This window comes from Halichoeres trimaculatus, unplaced genomic scaffold (genome assembly GCF_033239565.1).
Source record: "Halichoeres trimaculatus isolate MK-OKI-2021-1 unplaced genomic scaffold, fHalTri1.1 fHalTri1_scaffold_23, whole genome shotgun sequence".
Lineage (NCBI taxonomy): Eukaryota > Metazoa > Chordata > Actinopteri > Labriformes > Labridae > Halichoeres > Halichoeres trimaculatus.
The window spans coordinates 9,262,890-9,287,107 of NW_027437201.1; the positions used below are offsets into that span (position 1 = coordinate 9,262,890).

At 40.1% G+C, this 24,218-nt stretch overlaps 2 protein-coding genes across 3 annotated transcripts; both read left to right on the forward strand.

Moving 5' to 3' along the window:
- Positions 1-562: 562 nt before the first annotated feature.
- Positions 563-4,063, forward strand: taco1 (translational activator of mitochondrially encoded cytochrome c oxidase I). 2 transcript variants are annotated; one of them, XM_074663336.1, is made up of 6 exons: positions 563-642; positions 797-1,085; positions 1,180-1,286; positions 1,371-1,504; positions 3,039-3,201; positions 3,656-4,063. In XM_074663336.1, the coding sequence occupies exons 2-6, from the start codon at positions 800-802 to the stop codon at positions 3,863-3,865; spliced, it is 900 nt and encodes a 299-aa protein (XP_074519437.1). In that variant the 5' UTR covers positions 563-642; positions 797-799; the 3' UTR covers positions 3,866-4,063. The 2 variants fall into 2 exon arrangements, with proteins under 2 accessions (XP_074519437.1, XP_074519436.1); XM_074663335.1 differs by lacking the exon at positions 563-642 and having other exon boundaries at positions 679-1,085.
- A 2,423-nt stretch (positions 4,064-6,486) lies between these two features.
- Positions 6,487-13,798, forward strand: kcnh6b (potassium voltage-gated channel, subfamily H (eag-related), member 6b). The gene is made up of 11 exons (XM_074663283.1): positions 6,487-6,552; positions 8,402-8,827; positions 8,942-9,335; positions 9,451-9,650; positions 9,762-10,014; positions 10,120-10,313; positions 10,579-10,687; positions 11,544-11,813; positions 11,890-12,073; positions 13,215-13,419; positions 13,502-13,798. Exons 1-11 carry the CDS (start codon positions 6,487-6,489, stop codon positions 13,796-13,798), a joined length of 2,598 nt encoding a protein of 865 aa, XP_074519384.1.
- The last annotated feature ends 10,420 nt before the right edge of the window (positions 13,799-24,218 follow it).

The window sequence follows — 24,218 nt, forward strand, 5'->3', positions numbered from 1 at the left end:
ACACAGCTTTTCTTGAACCCTCTGTGTTTTTTTTTTTTTGTCTATTTTTATCTTAACCAACCCTGCCTTACAATGATAAGAGCAAAGTGCATTTAGCGCTTCTTCAAATTCTGACACAAAAATTGAATACTAACCTCATATTTCTACAGCCTGTATTCAGATGATATTTTTCTCAGTTAATTTCTTACATTACACCATTTTGCCAAGAGCGAGGAGTTTCAAACTGAATTTCGTTTACTGAATTTTCCATTTCATGGAGAAAAACAATAGTTATTTTTTAGCATATTCTAGCATTAAAGATATCATTTTGATTTGGGCCTTGTACTTAACAAGAAAGAGGGGGAAAACCTAAGAAAAAAATATACCTTTAATTAAGGGTTACAGTGACAAAAACCTTTAGCTGGGACGTGTTCTGATATATTCATTAGGCACAAATACGCACCAAAATGAATAAATACATAAAAGTGAAAGCTAATTTTCCTACAGTTCGAAAAAAAAAAAACATCCCATAATAATACTTTTCGGGTTGGCTAATTGAGCTTTTATTTTGAAGGGCCAATTTCTGACGTCTACGCAACCAGGAAGTACCGCTTTCACAACAAGGACAGTAGCAGCTGCGTGTTACCCTGAATTGTCAAAACTGTAAGTTTTGCTCATTAAACGATCATTTTTTGCATTTTTCCCGATAAATTTGATAAGTAACGTGCCTAAGAAAGTTAAATTGCCTCTAACACGTTGACATTCTCATGCACAGCAGGTTACTCTAACACTTACTTTGCTGGTTGTGTGCATGAAGGGCATGGCGGGGGCGGTGGTGCTAAGGGCCCTCCGGACCCTGCGCCCCCACTCACTGACAGCGGCGTCTGGCAGTTTTCCCACCCTGGTGGAGTCTGTCCTCTCACCGGCTCCACGTACTCTGCCCACAACGTGGAGATACTCCTCTGTCAGGTCGCTGCGCCTGTGCTGCGCTCTGTGGGCTGGACACAATAAATGGTCAAAGGTGAAACATATCAAAGGACCTAAAGATGAGGCGCGAAGCAAGATGTTCATGAAGTTTGGTATGATGATAAGGATGGCTGTTAAAGGTGAGACAAATTAACCGAGACAAAATATTCATGCGTTTCTGTAACAGCTGCAGTGTTTTTGTCAGTTAACACTGAATTTTTGCTTTATTTGCAGAAGGTGGAGCCAACCCTGACACAAATGTAAGTTTGGCCCAAGTACTGGAGCAGTGCAGGAGTAAGAACATGCCAAAAGCCACGATAGATGCTGCAATAAAGGGTGCGGTAGGTGAAGACAACACTGTTGGATACAAATAGTGAAAAAATATTTAAGGATAAATAAATATTTAGGTTTTTTTGGTTCTACAGGAAAAAGCAAAACCAGCATTCCAGCAAATGTTTCAAGCTCGGGGACCTGGTGGATGTATGCTGCTCATTGAAGTCCTGACTGACAACAACACACGCTGTCTTCAGGAGCTCAGACACCTGATTCCAAAGAACGGGTGAGAGAAGACTCAGTGTGACCCTCTCAGGGTAGAAACTATAAAAGTACAGACATTTTTATACCAAGTCTCCTAAACACTGATGGTTATATATGTGCCATCAAATGGTGCATGTTTGTCATTAGGCAGAGTTGTACAGTTTGTAATGGCTAAGAAACTTAGTGTAGTGTATTTGGATAGCAAATGACTTAACCCCTGCTCATCACACACCATCTAAAAGTGAAAAAAAGGCTTTCCAATTGTTTAAGATTTCTTGCCAAGAAGCATTGTTACAATATGAAATAATGTACCAAACACAAGTTCGCATAACTTTTGAGCTAATATCACTTGCATACCAGGGCTGCATTATATTGGGGAAAAAATGATAACTGCATTATTTAAGATTTCTGGGATATGTATTTGGTATATATTGCCATGTTTTCTAAAGTTTACTACTTAACTCTGTTCAGCTGAAATCTCCCTGAAATGGTAACAGACTCTCACCTTATTGCCTCTGTCTTTCTATCTGCCCCTGTGAATGCTACCTACATTTGCAAGAGTCTTAACCATGTTGATATCTATTATTGATCTGTAATATTTCCTGCAAGCGACAATTCTCACATCAGGTCAGACTTTTTAATAACACGCCCTTGCAGAGAGGTCCCATCTTTTAAGTTTCCCTCAGCAGCCAAATGATAATACAGGGATATGTATTAATGCTGTGTTCCATTTGTACTCGGAACTGGGAAGTCGGGAGTTGCCAAGTCGGAGAAACTTGCAATAGCAGCAGTATTTCTATATCTAAACATTGAATAGTACTATAAGTACGGCTTATTTATTGCAACAAACACTAGCCAAAAATGCTACAATAAAAAGAATACAACAGGAACACAATTACTGTTTACCCCCAAACTCGTTATTTCCTACTGGGAACGCAGGGATGGTGTGGGTGCTCCAAATTCCAAGTCTTAAATTCCGACCTCTGAGTTCAAATGGAACGCTTCATAAACATGAGCAAAAACAGTGGCTCACAAATTTGTCCTCCTCCCGCGTTTTGCCTCTTTTGTAGGCTTGAATATTTTTCCAAAGATACGAATCAATGGAAAATAATTTTGACATTTCTAGAACAAGCATAACCTTGCAATATAAATACTGTGCATGCACATACCCAGGAGGAGATACTGAAACAGTATATTTTGCAGCCCTATTGTATACAGATATAGTCAACTTGGAAAATATCAAACTGTATGAATAATTTGTTATCTTTAATCCAACAAAGTTAGATCGTTGGTAGTTGGATGTGTAAAAGCTGTAATGCATCAGCAATAGCATTTTTATGTGTGGATTAAAAAGAAAAAAAGATCTGTTTAGGTAAAAGCAATGTTAAACTATATTTGAAAAAAGCATGAACCCAGGCTGATTTGATGAATGGAAGTTGTTGGATCAACCACTAGATGTCCCTGAAGATTCTTTGCTCAGAGGCTGCTGGCAGCTGATCAAAACTGCAATGTATGCAGTTGACATGCAGCAGGTGTAATTCTCGACTCCTCCACAGGGGGATGATGGCAGAGAAAGTCAGCCACAACTTCAACAAGAGAGGGGTGATACTGGTACCAGGTCAGAACCTGTCGATGGATCAAGCGCTGGAGCTGGCCATCGAGGCCGGAGCTGAGGACGTGAAAGAGTCGGTGGATGAGGAGGAACAGCCCCTCATGCAGGTCAGAGTACAAAAAGAGCCGAGCAGAAAGATACGGATACATTCAGCAGCAGCCCATTAAAAACTGCTCTGCCACAAAACACTTTTGGGATTGTAAACCTGTGTTATTGGTTATTTTTTACTTTATTTGCCTCAGAGTGAATTGTCATTTCCCCATCTTCAGAATCAAAATTGGTTACTAAACCAGAAAATCAGCTCTGCACTAGTTGACTGCTAAAAGACTTGGCCTATTTCATAACTCATTTTCTAGATTCCTTTTATCACTTTGACTTACAATGAATTGAATTTTTGGGCCCTTAAATTGGTGTGTGTGGGGACTCTGGAGAAATTATCAGTGAACTCTAGTTTAAAGATTCAGTAGAAAGAAAAGATTTACTAAAAGTGAGAAATAAGCCCAGCTTCTGCTCTGTTAATGCCAAGCTAACGGTTGGATCTCTTTCTTTCTCTCCCTGCAGTTTATCTGTGATTTGTCAGAGTTGACAAAAGTGAGGGCCTCTCTGGCAGATCTGGGGATGCAGGTAATTTCTACAAGTTTAGAGTTTGTTCCTTCCACCTTCGCCACTCTGGACCAGACCCAGCTGGAAGCTGCTTCATCGTTAATAGGAGCCCTGAATGACCATTCAGACGTGGTGCGGGTCTGGGATAACATCGAGGCTCAGAGCTGAAATGATGTTTTGGACGCTTTGTGGACACTGAATTAACATTTGATTCAAGATACTTTTTGCTCTCTGAAAGGAAATGTGAACAGATACTTGCACCGCTTGCTTCAACTCATCTGAGTGGGATTGTGTGCACCTGTCACTTTGATGGGAAAACTTGGCAGTGAAATGTAAATGTGGTCCTGACAAAATGTAGAGTAAACCTTTCTTAATTATTTTAACTTGTCAGACTGTGATTACTGAAAGGGCATTACATGCTGGCCTCTACCTATCCAGTCACATCTGCTCTCGCTTTCATCAAAGTTTAGCGTATTGATGGACTGTATCCATGGACTACTTGGCCTATCTTAATCAGGGTTGTGGAGTGAAGGTTGGGGGCCCTGGTGCCTACCTGAGCTGTCACTGGGTATTTGTTGGGTCATGGGCATATTTTGATTGGTAGATTCTGTCCAGGAGCACAAAACTCAATGTGTCAAAAAGGTATTCTACAGTCCGTATAGAAGTGATACCCAGTTCCTCACAACTTGAGATCACTAATAAGACTAATGAAGGTTTGTTTTCAGTCTCTTTCTAAGGAATGAAGCAATCTTTATGTTGAAACGCCACAAGAAAGGGATTTATCTGAAACTCTATTTGAAAAGCAGTAGCAATAGTTGGGCTTTTCTTCTTTTGTCGTTTTTGCTTCATGCTAAGGATTTCACAACTTGGTGTCACAATCAAACACAAACCAGCTTTTTCATGGACAGTGACTAGCTTTAGAGACATGTGGCTAGAGCCCGACCGATATGGGATTCTTGGGGCCGATGCCGATATAAATACTGGGGGCAAAAAAAAGCCGATATCCAACATATTGACCGATATCCGATATATTGGCTGATATATATGATAAATTCATTGATATACACTGGATATAATCACAAATCAGTATAATACCAATATGATTAAAGACGGAGACAGAACACTATTAAATTAAAACAAAGAACTTTTATTATAAAACTGTCAACATAAGAACTGTAGGGTAAACCAATGATAAATAAGAACAAACTGTATAAACAATAATAAATAAAGAAGTCAAACTGTAAACACCTTCAATAAATAAGTCAAGCTTTAAACAGTAAGTGTAAAAAAATTAAAAATGTAAACACACAATGAGCAACTTTAACGATGTTAAAACGCTGTATTATAGTCTTACATTAGATAATGGTGGATGTGTGAATTAACAGTAGCATGTATCTCTGTTTATCTCACAAAAAAAACAAAACAATTTTGGCGACGTTAAAACATCATTCTATAGTCTGACATTAGATAATGGTGGACGAAGGGGGCGGGCACTTGGGCAGTGTGCAGCCCAACACACAGACACACAGGAGCAGGAGCAACAGAATCTCTGTGGAGCAAAAATTTTTATAATCAGCTACACTTCGGCCGATGTTGATTACCGGTGACTGACATAATCGGTCCGATTAATCGGTTGGGCTCTAATTGTGGCGTCACAAATGTTTCAGTTAGTGGTTAAAAATCAGCTATAACATGAGCACAGAGACTTTCATCCCCTCGCAGGTACCCATGTGTAACAGGTGTTGATTTCTGCACATCTATGAGCTGTATATCTGAAATGTCACAGAAAACAAATGAATTATTCATGATGCACAAATTTATATTCTAAAAAAAACAAGTATTCAGATGGTTAAAGGTTACAAGTGAAGGACATGTGGAGCCAATGTCATAACAGGTCATTGCCCCTTATATTACTGTGGTGTCAACACTGCAGTCAATATGGTGTTACATTAACAGTATGCATGCGACATATTGAGCGGGCTCTATACATTTAGCCTGCTGATTTTATTTGTCACACCCTATTATCATGTATGTCACAGACTGAATTATACTTTAGACCTTCACCATCAAACTGCATTCAGGAGCACTGAGATGCTAATATGACGTTATCAGGGAAGTCCAGTGAAATGGCTCTGAGCCCATTTGCTCTGTTTATCAATGCTTATCATTGATTGTTCTGTCAGTTCCTCTCACCATATCATGGCATTGATTGGCTCTCAGTGTTGGTGAGTGTTGCACAGCAACATGTAAGCTGCAGGCCAGTCCTCCACCCAGTGCCGGAGTAGAGGGTTCGACACTGACATCTGAAAGAAAGACGTGCTTTTGTTTAACATGACTAAGAAGAATAAAGGAGGAGGGTGAATGAAAGATGAGGAATCCAAACATGGCTGCCTAGTTTTTGAAGCCAAGAAGAATCTGACATTCTGGATTTCAATCAGGTAAGATCAATTTATTCCCTCATTGAATGCAATGAGGATGAGAGTTTGTTGCCTCTCGGTGTGTCAGGGCTGTCTGTTTGTTGGGAGGGCTAGAGCTGAACTGGTGTTATGGGAAATCAGAGCAGATAGGAATTTGGAAAGATTAAAAACATTAAAAGATAAAGTAGCACGAGTATGTAAACAAAACACTAAAACACTTTATTTCTGTATCCCTTCGGCCAAAATATGACTACAAACGTGTTTTTATGATCATGTGTAGGCCAGCAGAGCTCCATGTCTGACTTGGACCTCGTGAAGAGTGGGGGACCACCCGGTATGGGCTCTGAATGCCGCTCTCCACAAACCCCCAGGATGGAGCTGCTCAGCCCCTCCAAGGTGATGGACCGCTCTCAGAACGTCACAGAGAAGGTCACGCAGGTACGGGGGATGAGATGCTGAGACAGGATTCAGTATCTGCCTGACTAGTAGCCTAAAAGCTCTCTTTAAAAACTGATCACAACTGTCAATCACCAAAAACTATCAAATGAAAAGTCTCTGATTACAAGGCGCCATGTGACATCCGCTGCCTGAGAGACTCATTCCACAACAAAGAGCCGTAATTAAGCACAACTTGATTAAAAATAAAGCTCCAAGAGAGACTGCTGTTAATTAACCAGCAAGTGGAAAAATCACTAGATGGTTTGGTGGCTGGATGTTTCCCCTCTGGGTCTGAAGAGCAAAGCTACATTTAAACACAGTTCAATTCAGACCTATTGTTGTTACTGCTGAAGCCCCGAGGCTTCTCGTTCTGCATGGCTGCCTTCCTGGGACGATGTGGGGCAGATATGAAACCGATGCAAGCAAAGTGATTGGCATTTACATGGAATAAAAACAAACAGAAAACAAGGACGAACCAGCACTGTATCTGTGTAACTAAGAAAATGAGGACTGATACACCAAAAAGTGCCTCCAAATACACTGGGGTAGATTACTTTAGAAGGGGAGTGGATTGTATTTGCAGAAAACGTTAATACACTTTATTTATTTATGTTATAGCAAAGTCACATAGGGTAATGCTACATGAAAACTGCCACAGCTTGAAATGGGGAATCTAAGGATCAGGGAGATTAAAATGTTGATGTCAGAACTTTGGGAGTATTGTTTTCTGATCAATGTGTAGGGGAGTACGGGGTTAGTTGTCACATCTTTTCCTCTAGTGTGAATTGCCCATCATTGAAACATCTTTTGATTGTCATTCCTACATTAAATTGAAGCTTAAGGCTTTGGCTCGAAACGTATAGCGCTTTTATTTTTCCAACCACACAAAGGTAATTTACAACCAAAGTCACTCTTGCACATTGTGGCAACCAACCCCATCACAGGGATGGTTGTCACAGTTTGGGGTTGTTTTAACAATGTTATTTTAATGGGAAAAATCTTTTTAAAAGTCACAAGGCAGAACTAGTTTTAAAAGTTTAATTGCATTAAAAAGTTAACAGGTACATAACTAAAGGCATCTAAACAAAAATTAGCAAGGATCCTGGACAGGAAACACATCTTTAGGCTAGCCTACTGTGTATAACGTGTACATATATGAGACAACCAACCTCAAAGAAATGGTGGCGACCAACCCTAACAGGAAATTCTTGCTAGCATCAAGGCTAACAACTGTATGACAGCTAGTTAGCCAGCTAATAACAATCAAACCCATAGATTTCTCTTCACACTATTTAAGGGTAACAACTGTTTTGTTATAAACCCACTGTGTAAAATCTAAGAAAAAAATACTGAGAAGCTGAATATTTACAAATTGACATGACATACACAAAACGTCCTCTCACGTTAAGCTCGGCTACTCTAGAAAAGATTGTAGGTGAGTTGTTAACCCTAATTCTGTGAATTACCACGTCACAATTTGAGAGACAGCGCCCTCTGATGGCGAGATATAATGAGTGACAAGCAACAAGTGTGACAACTCACCCCGTGCTCCCCAAAATACATTGATATAACCATGTGACCTTGTTCAAGAAGGGTCAAAATAGAAGATCTTGAGTTTAATAGTACAAGTTCGTGTAAAAAGAAATACTTGAACCATTGGTGTCTTAGTTAGGAAAACCGCCTTTGTTTTAAACTGGGCAACAGAAGACACAAGGGTTATAGCAGAACTGAAAGTATAAATGGTTGATAATTTGTTCACATTATAAGCTTAGATTTCTAAACCCAAGGATTATCTGAGTCAGCGCTCATTGTTAGGATCACTGCATACTGATACACTCTTTATGCTCAGGTACTTTCTTTGGAGTCTGATGTACTGCCTGAATACAAACTCCAGGTGCCTGAGACAACATGGTGGATCTTACTTCACTACAGCCCCTTCAAGGCATTTTGGGACTGGATTATTCTTCTCCTGGTCCTCTACACGGCAGTTTTCACTCCTTACTCTGCTGCCTTCCTTTTGGACGAACACAGTGACTTGCGCCAGAGGAGATGTGGCTACACATGCAACCCTCTGAATGTGGCGGACTTAATGGTGGACGTGCTGTTTATTGTGGATATAGTCATCAATTTTCGTACAACGTACGTGGACCACAATGATGAGGTGGTCACACAGCCATGCAGGATAGCCAAGCATTACATCAAAGGGTGGTTTCCTATTGATCTGTTTGCTGCAATCCCCTTTGACCTACTCATCTTCAGGTCTGGCTCTGATGAGGTAAGAACTGCAATCTTTTTTAATTCTGTAAAGTGTTTCCAAAAATTCTGTTAACTGAGTAACCATTTTCACTATCTGACACCCCCCCCTCCCCATTACTACTTCGACCCAAAGATGGCAACCCTTACAAGCCTGCTGAAAACAGCTCGACTGCTGCGCTTGGTGCGTGTGGCAAGAAAACTGGACAGATACTCTGAGTACGGAGCTGCCGTCCTCTTCCTGCTGATGTGCACTTTCGTACTGATTGCCCATTGGCTTGCTTGCATTTGGTACGCCATTGGCTTTGTGGAGAGGCCATACACAGAGACGGGTTGGCTTGACAACCTGGCTGAACAGCTTGGAAAGACGTACAATGACAGTGATTCCAGCTCTGGTCCATCAGTCAAAGACAAGTATGTCACGGCTCTTTACTTCACCTTGAGCAGTTTGACAAGTGTTGGCTTTGGGAATGTGTCTCCAAACACCAACTCTGAGAAGATCTTCTCCATCTGCGTCATGGTCATTGGTTGTAAGTTGATAACTTCCTGCTGTCCCTCAGTCCCTCATTTGACATTTATTGTGATCAAAATGACACCATGACCAGGTTCTCCTTATCAAAGTCCTTATTTCTTCCTCTGCACCAGCGCTCATGTATGCCAGCATATTTGGGAACGTGTCAGCCATCATCCAGCGGCTGTACTCTGGAACAACTCGCTACCACACCCAGATGCTGCGAGTCAAAGAGTTTATCCGATTCCACCAAATCCCAGGTAGCCTTCGCCAAAGGCTGGAGGAATACTTTCAGCACGCCTGGTCCTACACCAATGGTATTGACATGAATGCTGTAAGTGACCAATTCTAACTTCTACCTCACTCCACTTAAACCTGGATGTTCAGAATCTGAGTGATCTGTATTTAACTGTTGACATGTTGTTGGTTTTTGTTTCATCTACAGGTCCTGAAAGGATTTCCAGAGTCTTTGCAGGCAGACATCTGTCTGCACTTAAACAGGTCTTTGCTACAAAACAGCAAGGCTTTTCAGGGAGGCAGTCAAGCCTGTCTGCGTGCCTTGGGTATGAGGTTCAAAACAGTCCACGCTCCTCCAGGAGATACTTTGATCCATTATGGGGATATCCTGGACTCCCTCTTTTTTATCTCCCGGGGTTCCATTCAGGTCATCAGAGATGATGTTGTGGTTGCTATATTAGGTAAAGACATCAAACCCAACACCAGAATACTTGATTGCAACACCTAAAAAGTCTCCCAACTGAAATATTACAACCAGTCACCACTGATGATCAATGGTCTTTCAGAGAAGAATGACATCTTTGGGGAATTGATCCATCTGTACGATGAGCCAGGGAAGTCCAATTCTGACGTCTACACCACCACCTACTGTGACCTACACCGCATCCTGAGAGATGACCTACTGGAGGTCCTGGACATGTACCCTAGCTTCGCAGACAACTTCTGGAGAAACCTGGAGATAACGTGCAACCTTAGGGATGTAAGTTAGCATAAGATGTTGAAGTGAGAAATAAAGAGTACAACACTCAAAACGTTAAAGCTGCAGTAAAAGTCCTGCTAATACTGTTTAATGATGGTTTAGCCTTTTGATCAAGTAGAGGTGGAAGTGCTGACTCTGAGTCTCAATATCAGATTTTAAATCTGTAAATCTGACGTCACCTCAGCCATCCAAAAGTTTATAATTGGAGCAGAGAGTTTTCATGGAAGCTGATCTAGACACTGAACATTTTATCTTTTTTAATTAGGCTGATCAAGTACCAACAATAATAACAACTGATGATTCTGGGGATGACTGTGGATATCACCACAAACCAAGACACAGATTTCATGCCACGGACTGCCGAATCAGGCCAGGTGAGATACATAGCACACTTTTTAGTTTTTTGAATTTGCTTTGATTCTTTTGTGTACAGCCCCCTGCAAAGTAATGCTGGGAGTTATAGATCATCACCATTATTGAAAGAAGATTACAATTTAATCAACTAATAATGTTAGTTTTATTAATACTCTTCAGAAAGCTTGACAAGCTCTAGAAGTCCTTGAACTGAAGCCTTGTTTCCACCAAGCGGTCCAGTATGGATCAGTACAGTTTGGTATGGGTCGGATCAGTAAAGCCTGATCCTGTTTGCATTTCCACAGCCAACCTTTGGTTGCCAGGGTGTAAGAGCGATGGCGATAGCTGTATCTGCTATATAATACTGTGACGTCATAGCAGCCCAACACAGTGTGCCCCACTAATAAATCCGTCGAAGAGGAAAAACAAGACATCAGTTCGTCTTCTTTGTGATAGCAATGTGGCTCTTTGTTACAAGACGGAATCAAGCTTTGTTTCAGAGAAGGCTGTGTACCACCAGGAGAAAAACAGCACGGGAAGAGGTTATTGCAGTAACCTTCTGGGGTTGGCTCAGTATGTCTGGCACCCCAACAGAAGGGTACCAAAAAGTGGGACGATACAGGTTGGTAATTTGGGGATCTGTCCCGAGGTTATTTAATGGAAACCACAAAATGCGTGGTGTACCAAGGCAAACCAAACTGAGCTGCTTGGTGGAAACAGGGCTTTAAAATCCATCCTGATCATCTTACAGAAAAACGAAAGGAACACTTCATGATCGCCCATTGGGAGTTTGTTCTCCTAACAAGGCATGCTCAGAGAAGTCTCAGAAATACTGAACAGAGTAAACAGAGTAAAAGAAATCTTTTCTGTGAATAGATGGAATTGATCATGAAGACCCTTACCCCCTTCAAGCCCTCCATCACCGCCACTCACCAACTCAGGCCCACTGGGATGACCGATGTAGCTGTGGATCCCAATGTTCCCAGTCAAGTGAAGAGCTGGCTAAGCCTCTTGCCCACCGTGCCAGAGTAGAATTTTACCCTTCAGACGACGCTAGACGGGACTACTCCCCCTCTGTAACGCAGCTCCTTCCCCCTGGTGGCAGAACAGTGGGCAGAGAAGCAGTGATGGACCATGGCCGCCAAGGTGAGTTAGGCTTCACACACACATGAGCTCAGAGGTCATCGTCAAAATGAAACTATTTCTCACTCTCTTTTCTTAACCTCATCTTTAATTGTTCCAGGGATGTACCAGTACTGGCCAGACCGGCACTCACAACAGTTATCAAACTGTTCCTGGCGTTCTTCCTCGTTCCTATGCAACCCTAACCACCCTCCACCCTTCACAGAAGAACGGCCAAGTGAGCTTCAGTCCCGACTTGAAGTTTTGCATTCACAACTGAACAGGTGAGTTTAAGGGTGGCCTTAGTGTTCTTCTTATTCTGGCTCAGTTGACAGAATACATTTTAAGGCCATTTAGAAATGCTGGTTTGTTTATGGATCCTAAATGGTTTAATAATGTGAAAAGATTTGATTGGAGATATAGACCAATTTACAGTCAAGGTCTTTAAAGATATGTGCACGTATTTTGGCAACGGAAGTGGTATTTGGCTCCATTTATTCAGATAAAATCTTTTCAGAAGAGTTTTTTAAGCACTGAATTAAACTGTTAGTAACTTGAAAATGTCAGTTTTTTATGGTGAGTTGTCAGAATTATAATACCATGGAGTTAACTTCTATTGACTTCTATCTGACTGTTACAGAGCTACCAGTGTTTTGGAGTTAAGAGTGACCATGCTTACTAGTGACTCTCACCTGAGGGTGTCAGTGATGGTCAGCTGACTGTCACCAGTTCACAGGGTCACACTTAACACTGAGACACTAGCAACGTCTGCAGCTGTGTTATTAAAAATGTCTTCTTTATCCGAGCTCAGGTAACCAGGTTTGACTGCAAAGACATAAGGTTAACCAAACCTATAAATTGTAATTATCAGACACTGATTTATTCTGATTTATAATACTGGTGTATTTGGTGCAGTTGTCTATTTGGACGTAGTTTTCTGGCTCCTTAGCTATGACTCAGGTCTTGGACTCAGCTGTCTGTGTGCTCTTTTTTTGGTTTGGGAGGGTTTCTGGTTTATTGACATAATTCATGTCTGTATATTTCACAAACTTTTAAGTGTCATTGGATGATGCAGTCATTAGCATGGAGTCACTTGTGTCATTCTCTGGGGTTCACGTTGGATTTCCCCTCTAAAAACATCTGTCCACTTGTTGGTATCTTCCATCCACTCACTGATTTTTCATAAACCCTGGAGTTGTTTATTGTCCGTCAAGTTTAAGTTTTTTTTTATTAAAATAAAAACAACAGAAAAGTGTTTTTTAGTGCTTAACACCATTTCATTGCTTGATCAACCATTCTACTCTGCAGCACTGCTGTTACCGAAATTCCCAAAATGCCATATGTATTTGTCAGACTGATTGAGGTCAGTGCTTAGGGCCTGAGGTGAGGTTTCTGGATAGTGATGATTTTCTTCTCATATCACAGACTGGAGACTCGTATGACTGCAGATATCAACGTAATTCTCCAGCTTCTTCAAAGGCAGATAGCTCCTGTACCTCCTGCCTACAGCACAGTGTCCTCTGGAAACCTCTCTACAGACTCCCCTGGTTTATATGGGACTGGAACACCAGTGATGCACAGCATGTATCCCATCACCCCGATACAGATGGAGAGTCAGCCTCCTTTACAGGTACAGAATCACACCCATAACAGCTGATTTTCACTTCACACACTTTTCATTCCCAACATAATAGAGGTTTCTTTTCTGACAGGACTCCACCAAGACTGACACTAAGTCCAACAAGAAATCCCAGGAGTCACTATCTAGTGGTATACACGTGACTGTGGCGTCAGATGACACTATGTTCATGACAGTCACCCCAGAAACTGAAACCCAAACAGGACTGACACCAGACCTTCCTCAAACATCAGTTAAACCCACCTTGATGGAAAATCCCAGGCTGTGTAGCAAACTTCGTTACCCATCACTCCCTGGGAACTTGGACATCACGTCAGGACTGGCTGAGATCCAGAAACACCTCTCAGACCCTGGACTGTCAGTCACCTGACCCCCCTCAGTAGAAGAAGTTTTTGCAGCCAGAGTGACTGTGAAAGAAGAAAAACCCTGAAACTCACAGACTGTTTGGAAAGAGCCGGATGACCAGCCTGAGCTTCAGTAATCAGCACAGACTTGGACAGCAGTAGTATCAGAAAATCAGGTTAACACAAAACTTTCCATCACATAGTTTTGATGCAGGATTACACTCAGTCACTGCCCGTGCAGCAGAGTTATCATTCTTTTTGAAGGACAATTATTTACAGTGTCGCATGATCAAGAGTGAAAAAGGATCACATTTCGTTTACATCTCTTCTCCTTTATATCTTCTGTATCTGTCTCTGAGTTTTAGGGATGGAACAAAAATAAAGCATGAATTTCATGAGTGCTATATTTTGTGTGTCAAGATCAATTTTAATCCTGTTTGAGAGTTCACTTGTTTGAGGCCTAAATTCACTAATTACACTGCAAAAAGTAAAATCTTAGACTTAATAAATCTTAGGCTTAATATGAGCCACATTTACCAGCCCAGCCCAGAAACATGTCTTTTTTTCAAGATCTTTAAAGACAAAAAAGAGGTCTGAATTCCTCTTTTTCTTACTCTCTTAGCAGTTTTTTTTACTCATTACAAGCAATTTAGTCCTGTTATTGTCTTTGAATAAGACATGTTTCTGGATTTGTAAGTTGAATGTGGCTCATATCAAGTATAATAAGAAAATCTTTACTCAAAGGAAGACATAAACGCTTGTTTAGATTTAAACTTTTGCAGATTAGTGTTTGACTGAATCCAACTAAGATTGTGAAACCATACCTAATATTTATCAACAGGCTCCTCCCTTTAGGAAACAACTATTTTTGCTATTTTGCCATTGTTCGGTAAGAAGGTTTACAACACTCATATCTGCACAATAAATAGGAGCCACAGCTTGCAGTTGAGAACTGTATACTGTTCTTAGCATGATTACAAGAAAAAAGGAAAGAGCTAACAAAAAGCATATTCTGGCGTCAAAGCTGAGTCTCAGTAAAGCTAAGGGCTCTGGGTGAAAGGCACAGTAGGAAAAACTAGATCAAATCACAGCTCATATTTTGGTTTGTGATCATCTCACCCTGCACACAGTAATGTTACATAACCTTTTCTTCTATTTGCAATGAAAAAGAAAAAAAATGTCACATCTTAAGTTATTTCAGTTATAGGCCATATACGTTGCTAAATTGTGGCTTAACAGCGTTGACTGGTGTTATGTCATTTATAACACAGATCTTCCACTGACTGAAGTAAACTGAATATGGAGAACCATCATCACTCACCACATGGAGCATCAATAGCCGCCCCTGAAGGCAGACAGTGCTCCTCATTTGGACAATGGCTATCAATAGCTGAACTGCTGCCACATCACTTTTCAGGATTTCAGGAGAGGATTTACTTTTAAATTTAAAGTTTTAATGGGAGAATAAAATCTAATCTTTTTTTCCCCCATATTCTGCTCCTTTTCTGCAGTTTAATAAGAATCATTGATGTCTCCATGAAATGGTAGTAACATGTTTTGGTCCAAAAAGCCAATAAATCAAGCACAGCAGCATTGTTTCCAGGCTCTCATAGCCCCTCTGTTCAGAACACTCTGATTTAGTGGGCGTGGCCTCCATATGTAAATGAGCCACCACTGATACCGCCCCACTCTTCAGCATCACTGAGAGCGGCACCACGAGCTCTGAGTACACAATGTTTAGAAAACAGCTGAGCTCGTTAACCATAACATTACATGCTAAAACAACAGGCTAACCACAGCTAAAGTTAGCATTCTGAAGCTAACACAGAGACAGGGGGGACACTGAGGAAAAGCTTTTACATCTGCTCCACAGCACACAGCAATTAAAATACTCACATTTCCAGGGTCTGAGGTTTGTTGGTGGATGGTTTGTAATGCGCCTGGATTCAGGACCAGTCTTTTTGCCAGCCCTCTATTGTACTGTCCAAAGTTGGAAAAGCAGTCGGCCGTGAAGTGACTAGCACACACATGCACAGTTTTACAGAACTCTAGCCACTTAGTCTTGTCTTCTTCCAAATGGGAAGCTTGAGAAGAAAAAGAAAGAAAAAAATCACATCATTCAATGTTTTCTGTTTCATTTCATATAATAGGTGAGCTCGTGGCACCAGGCTTCAAGACGTAGCAATAAGGAAGGTCAGTTTGTATTATTTGAGCGGTAACAGTTTCTCATCAATCCACTTGCAGGTTGAATAAACATTGTACTCAACATTTTCAAAAGCCTCAGCATTAGCCTAGACGCAGACAACGACCACATTAAACTTAGCATACTCATACATTGTAAAGTCAGAGCACCAGAGTTTTCTCTTGGCAGTCTTAACGGATGCAGAAAAATCACTCATATAAAGTCTACAAAGAAAACCCTTTTAGAAACATGACATTTTTGTACCTGAAACTTCTTCCTAATGAGGTAAAACTCAAACCTACATGGATATGCCACTTAAAAATAGATTCATGGGTAAGTGGTTTCATGACTACAGACTCTAAAAAAAAACAAAAAAAAACTTGATTCATATGCACTATTGTCTTGGTATTGTACAGCAAAGGTAACCACATGTTTTATAACTTTTTATTCAGACTGTTAACCTCTACAAATATTACCAAGATTTACACCATAAGCGACTTTCTAAGCTCCATATGAAATTATTTGTAAATACCACACAAACTGTACACCACTCTTTCCCTCTTAAATCCTCTATTCTCTTTAACATTGTCGTCACACTGTGGCTTCAATAAAGATTGTGTGATCCATCTTCTGGACTGCAGCGTAGACTCCATCAGGGAGTTGCTGTGGCAGCCAGTGATCCAGTCAGGAAGGCTATCGGACATAATCGATCCTTCACGCGCCCGGGTAAACCAGTTTGGGATCCTCAATGGCCTGCAGCCTCACTGCATGTCCCAGATTGGAGTCTGGTGCTTCTCTGCTAGACATAGATGAGGCTATGAGGTCTGATTGAAATTGATTTATCTTATTTACACAGGAAGAAAAAAAGCAACTAAACACAATATGTTACTGCTCTGGTAAACAACCGTTTCCAACAGATTTGATCTGATTTTAAAAGATTAAAACACCATAGAACCATCATGGGACACTGATGGACCAAGCAATCAGAGGGTGTTGCACAGCCAAACATTTGGCTTTTTTTAGTTGGGTTAAGTCCACCTTAAATTGTGTGAGACATTTTCTGTTCACATTTTTATTGTTTCTAAAAAGAGACTTTTTGAATAGGTGTGTATATGGTTTCTTGTTCTCTTTGTCACACTAGTGTCTTAATTTCCCTGTTGCTTCCAGTGTTTTCTTGTTTCTTTTTGATTTTGTTTTTGCCTTTTGATTTATGCTTGACTTGGCTTTTTTTTTTTTTGTTTCGTTTTGTTTAGCCTTTTGGCTTCCTTTTTAAAACCTCTATTTTTAACTCAACATTGGACCCTCCCTCTTTTTTCTGTCCACCAATGGCATCATGCGGCTGAAACTAAAGGTCTTTATATGAAGGCTAAAGGTTTTTATATTTTTGTTGAGAAACGCATCTACTTTTAACACAATATTATACAAAAATTCCTGATTAGAAATCTCCATGTGTGAGACTAAGCTCACAGCATTGATATCCTCAGTATGGCTCCCTCTTGTGCTTGTTGTCTGTTACTGCGAGTGACATTAAAGGCTTTGAGAAACAAGTTGAAACACAGAAAATAAAGTCAGGATTTTAGAAAAAAAGTTAGATTTTTCAGTTCAGGTAGAAATTTCAAACCCTGATTTCCAGACTCACTGAGTAACAGTTTCATCCAAAAATAAGCCATTTGTCACTAAATGTACATGTTTCACTGCCACATAAAACTCTTGCTCGCATCTTGTGCTGGTTCAATCACTGACATGGTGGGTTACAGACTAATCAGATGAATGGATGACATAATGCTTTTTTAACCCAGAAACAGTCGTACCATTAAGTGTACTCTACTACATTTCAGCTTTTTCCCTCCAGAATAATATCTGGACTTTTTTTCAAACATTGAACTTCTTTAAATTATTTCAAGATTGGACTTAGACATTTTGACCAAAAATTGTAACAATTTTCAATAAGTATCCCCATAACAAAAGAGTTTATATAGCTGTTAAACCAATAGTGCTGTTACACTGCATCAGCAGGATGCATCAGCAGTTCATTCATTTGTCTCTTATTTGTCTTAATAAACTGTGGAAAAGTGATAAAGGCCATTGAAATGACAACTGGGGTTGTCCCATGTTGATTTTTGTAATTTTGCACTTTATTAATAAAGATTGATTGATTGATTGATTGATTGATTGATTGATTGATTGATTGATTGATTGATTGATTGATTGATTGATTGATTGATCTGGTCCTCTGAACCAGACAGCTTTGACACCTTTTAGAGGAGCATTTTGGCAGATAACCACAGCTAGAGTGTCAGCCGGTGACATATGATCAGCTTTTTGGACACAGTTATGAAAATATGCATAACTCTTTGAACTGATGAGCAGTTCTGTTGCTCAGTACAAAATCAATGTTTTTACCATCTCTGGTTACAACACGCAAAGGAGAAACCCACATATCAGTGAGGTGAAAGGTGATGATGGTGATGGTGATGGTGATGATGATGATGATGATGATGATGATGATGATGATGATGTGTAACTTGTCTGATAAAGAATCCCGAAAAGGAGCCAACACTACTAGTGCAGCATGGGAAATAAATTCAGTGTCTAAATTATTGGCCAGTAAGACAAGCTTCTTTCTTCAGACAGCTCTGCCTCTAATTTGCCATGACTGAAATGGATTTAAACTGGGGAACTCAATAGAATTGAAGCTCCTGTCTGCCTCACAGCTGACTACTATCATAATGAAAAGGTGGAGGTGCTCTCGTGCTGTGAAACACAATAAATCAGCAGGGCTTCTGCAGTGCACAGACAGGTAACTTTTCTTTTCATCTGCTCCACAGCCTGAAACCCGATGACCTCTGACAAACCTCAGAAGTACTAATGAATCAGCTATGAAAGCTGTTTGACACAACATTTGCCTTCAGTGTGTACGCTGTTTCCACATACTTTGTTTATTTTCCACCTCCTTACATGTACATCCATCATCTTTGCTTGATTTCCCCTCCATAAGTACAGAACACTGCAGCGTCACATATCTGTCTTATCAATATGTACAGGTGAAGCTCAACATTACTATTGGGAACAAGTTTGTATTCAGTACTCATTATGTGCTAATTCAAATATTTTAAGTGATTTTATGTTTTACGTTTCATTTCAAACTTAATTAAACCACGAATCAAAGAGTATTGTCAAGAAAGATAATGGTATTGGATTGGAGAGTCCCACAAAGCAGTATGATCCCAAATATTAATTTCCCCTTGAACATAAGACAACGGCCACGTCTTAGATAGAACCTGTTACTTGGTGGTCCAAAGTCCATCCATCCATTTTCTATACCGCTTATCCTGTTTAGGGTCGCGGGTGGCTGGAGCCTATCCCAGCAATCATTGGGCGAGAGGCAGGGTACACCCTGGACTGGTCGCCAGTCAATCGCAGGGCTGACACATAGACAGACAACCATGCACGCACACACTCACACCTAGGGACAATTTGGTGTGACCAATTAACCTGGTAAGCATGTTTTTGGACTGTGGGAGGAAGCCGGAGTACCCGGAGAGAACCCACGCATGCACGGGGAGAACATGCAAACTCCACACAGAAAGACCCACCGGCCGAGGTGGGGATTTGAACCGATGACCTTCTTGCTGTGAGGCTGCAGCGCTAACCGTTGCACCACCGTGCAGCCCTGGTCCAAAGTCATCTTACATTTTACTTTTCAATTTAAGTCGTCTACCGGGAGATCTTTAGGGCACTTTGAACTTCTGTCCGTTGACAGGCTTCATGAAGATGCTGATTTATTGTTTGTGCAGTACTAGTACACCTATCTGAACACCTGCCTGCAGCACCAAAACTATCTTTGAATGGTTTGTTGACCTTGATGACTTGGACAGCCAAGTTGCCTGACTGACTAGAAACCCCGAGAGAATCTTCTGGATGTTTTTCAAGAGACACAACCAACCCCAGAATACAGACCAGTTCTACAGACTGACCACTTCCTTGCTACACGACACTGATGAGCCCCAACCAAGTGTTAGGTAGAACAACATACTTATAAAGATTTTACTTTTCTTTATTTCAAATATATATATATACATTTTTTTGCGGTAATTTACTTGAGATAATGAATGGCTGATTTTCACAATCTTTGATCCATAATCATTTTTAAAAAACTAGCCAGAAAAGTTTCAAAGGCACCTTATAACTGTATGTATCTTTGATAGAAATCATTAATATCTGAGAAGACCATGAACCAATGCAAGATGAGAAGATTTTTGGTGCTGGCTTGGATTGTAGATTTAGTTGTGTTATTCCATCAAAGTTTAATTTCTATCAAAGACCTTCTTCCTCTCAGGTCAATGGTGGTAAGCTGTGTGCAGGACACGGTAACACGAACAGGTCTAGCTTTGGGTCATCATTCTAATGAGTGTTGATCAGCTGTTTTGCATTGGTGTAGTATTTGCATTAACCATGTATTTAACAGATATTAAAGTCCAGATTTATGCTGCAGCTGCCAAAAGTGTTTGACACTTCAGAGAAGAAAGACAAGTAAGCGCCTCTGTAAAACTTCTCCAAGAGGTAAAGTTACAAATTAAATCTGATGAGCTTTATGTTGTATTTTTTTCTGTAAAAATGGCTGTGATGGTAACTTTTGAATGTTTTTGATAATTGACACATGCTCTGTTTCTTCTTCCCAGGTTTCGGCCAAACAGACGTTGTTCCAAATGTATCATCACAACAAGACACAGCTCTTTTATGAGGAATTTGATTTCAACATGTGTAATGGCATTGAAGAAGGAAGAACTGTGTGGGCTATTTGTACAGGTGTGTGCTTTGCCTTTGGGTTTCCTGCAGCCGTTTCCATCCTCTGGGAGATGTTCAAGGCGCACAGGAGAGGAACTCCGCTCACACCCAATGACTTCTTTATGCTGAACCTCACAGTCATGGATGCTGTCTTCCTCACTTTTATCCCTCCTGGAATGTTGAATCACTTTGTCTTTAGGAGCACGTTGTTTGAAGCGATTTGGAATGGGACATATAGCCTGAACATCTGTGGGAGACCTCTCCTGATGGCCTGCAGCTGTCTGGACTGTTACCTGGCTGTGGTTCATCCAATCACCTACCACAAGAGGAGAAGTCTGATTCCCAGGGTTGTGATGGCCTCCATTGTTTGGGTTTCTACTCTTGCTTATGGGGTTGTATATTTTCTATCTTTTTTTGCTTATTACACCATGATAACCGTACCACCATTCATAATCAGTATTATAACAATTGGGATCTGTGATTCCTTCATCTTCTACACTTTAGTTAAATCTGACTCAGGCAGAAAAACCATCCACCCTCAGAAGCAGAGAGCCATGCAGACCCTCATTAACAGCCTGGTGATGACCATCTTCTCCTGTCTTCCTCCTGTTTTACTCATAGTCATAGCGAAGCCTCTGATCGGCACCTTAAGGATCTTTATATGTTATGCTGGAATCCCAATGACTATCACATCCAGTAGTGGGTCGACCATCATGCCAATACTCCACCTACAAAACAAGGGGAAACTGGATCGTTTCATGTCTGGATTTCTCAGAAAGTCTTAAATTGTGCTTTTGGGAACTTCTGCTTCTTGGAGCTACTTCTACTGCCTTTCAAGTTTAAAACACCATCATCACCAAACCTTAGTTATCAAATAAGCTGGGCTCACAGTTTTCTTGTACATACTGAAATTAGATGAATCGTAATGTGTCTTATTATTCATGTGATTAATCTGTAATTTATTATTTGTTTAGTGTTGTTCTTTATTTACTCTTGTGTGTCATGTATGTTACTCCTCTAACTAAAATATAAGAATTGTGTAAACTTAACATAAACATTTTGGTCTCAGAACCCTAATGTGAATAGTAATGTTCCTCATAGATATCAAAAAGTGTATGTTTTAAAATGTTCATCAATAAGATTTAAACCTCTACAGATGATCCAGAATGCAGCAGCACTTCTAGTCTTTCACCAGCCCCAGAGCAGCACGTCATCTCTCTCCAGTAGCTTCCAGTGGCAGCTTGAATCAAGTTTAAAGCTCTTCTTCTGGCTTCTAAAACATTGACAAGAATGCCTCCTTCTTACTTGAGATCCAGAGATACACTCCTCCTCCACTGCTTCACTCTGCTTGTGAAAGACCCCTGGTGCTCCCAGCGCGGCTCTAAATCTCTAGCCAGACTCTTCTCCTCTGTTGTGCCCAAATGGTGGAAAGAATTACCCAACTCTTTGCAATCTGCAGCGTCCCTTTCTACTTTAAGAGATGTCTAAAGACTCATCTGTTCAGGGAACACTAAGACCCTTAATCTGAGCTTCTCCTCTTTGTCTTCAGGGGTAGAATGAGTCAGAAGGTCTCAGACCCAGCGCTCTGTGAATTATTAGCACTGAATTTTGAATGTTGTTGAAGGGTTGAATAATATTGTTGATGGTGATTTTGTGTCGTTAGAAATGGCTACAATATTTAAGATGAAAAAAAGAGTTGCTGTTCATTGAGAATCCACATAAGACTGGAAACCCCATACACATCAAGCCAAAAAACAAAAACCCAGACTTTTACGGTATTTAAGTGCCAATTGGCTTGGTTTCACTGTTACAGGAGCAGACGGGTGACGTTGCAGTATAGAACCTCAAAAGATTCACAATTAAATGATTAAAAACAGCATTTTGAAATACATACCATTTTGATAAATAACTGACAAATATATAATATGGTCATTAAGTAGTGAAATAAGGCAATGTTATTATGTAATATATTTTATCATTCTTTGATATCGATTTTTTTTAATTAAATATTTAATAATAATCATTTTAACAATTTCATACTTTATTAAGTAATGACTTTTTGTTTATTTTCCAAGCTTTTATAAAATAAAAAAAAACATTCTTCACAAAGTCCATTTTTTCATAATGTTCTTTTCCACAAATGAAATTGACATTACCGCTGACAAAGTGTTTTTACGGCATTGTGCAACCATGAATATGCATGTCAGTGTAACCATGTCATCCCATAATGATTTAATCTGTAAGATGAAAGTTATATGGGACAATGTAGAATAAACTCCTTTAACACTGAATATTCAACACAAGAGAAGGTAATGTGGAGTCAATTAGAGGACAAGACCGAACATCTTTTTGAAAGTAGCCCATATTTACCCCTTCATTTTGGGGTACTTTCAAAAGAAGCAAAAAATGAACCCCTAGAATTTCACCTGATTTTTAAAGTAGGCCAAGTTTACTGCTTCATTTAGAGCTATTTAAAAATGAGCCTAAAATGGAGCCCTTCATTTTAGGCAATTTAAAAAAAAAATGCCCAAAAGTTCCTCTTCATTTTGGGCTACTTTTCAAAAATAGCCCAAATTAACTCCTTTATTTTGGAATATTTAATAAAACAGTCCAAATTAACCCTTTGGCATGGGCTTCTTTTTTTGGGCTATTTTTTTAAGTAGCCCAAATTTACTCCTTCGTTTTGGGCTACTTGGAAAAGTAGCCCAAAATCAACCATTAGTTTTGGGGCTACTTTCTAAAGCAGCTTAAATGTACCCCTTCATTTTGCCCTTGTTCAAAAATGAACCCATATTTACTTCTTCATTTTGAGCTTCTTTTTAGAGTGGCCCAAATTTATCCTTCATTTTGGTCTCCTTTTACAAGAAGCCCAAAATAAAGGCGTAAATTTGGCCTGTGTTAAAAAGTCCAGTCCCTATGTGTGGTCTATCTGACCCTAACTGGACATGCCATCCAAACATTATCACAGACTAATCCTGTCCGTACCCAGTCTGGCCCCAATCAGGACTTTGGTTACAAACATTCTGATTTCCCACTTGTTTTGTTTAGAAAAAGCTAAATCAGATTATGTTTAGTTATGTAAGATCAAAATGAAGACAGACTCACCTAAATCCCACACAAAGAGGTGCTATGCCCCCAAATGGTTCAGAAATCAGGTCTAAAGCCATCCTGAGATCTGTGCCAAACGGGAAATTATTCTCATCCAACCACAACAGATGTTTGCACATAAGTTAAATGTTTGTTAATTTCTCCGTCAGCACAGTGAGACACCTTGTTCAAACCAAATCTGAAGCTCATCCAGATGTTCAGTCTGAACCCAATCCAAACCCAATCCAAATGTGTGGTCTGGACTCAATGTGAACCTTATCAGGACTTCCAGCCTGAATCCAATCCAAACCTAATATTAGTTTAATAATAACATTGTGACCTAAATAAAGAATCCTAATCTATTTTAAAATTGGATCATGTTCCTGACT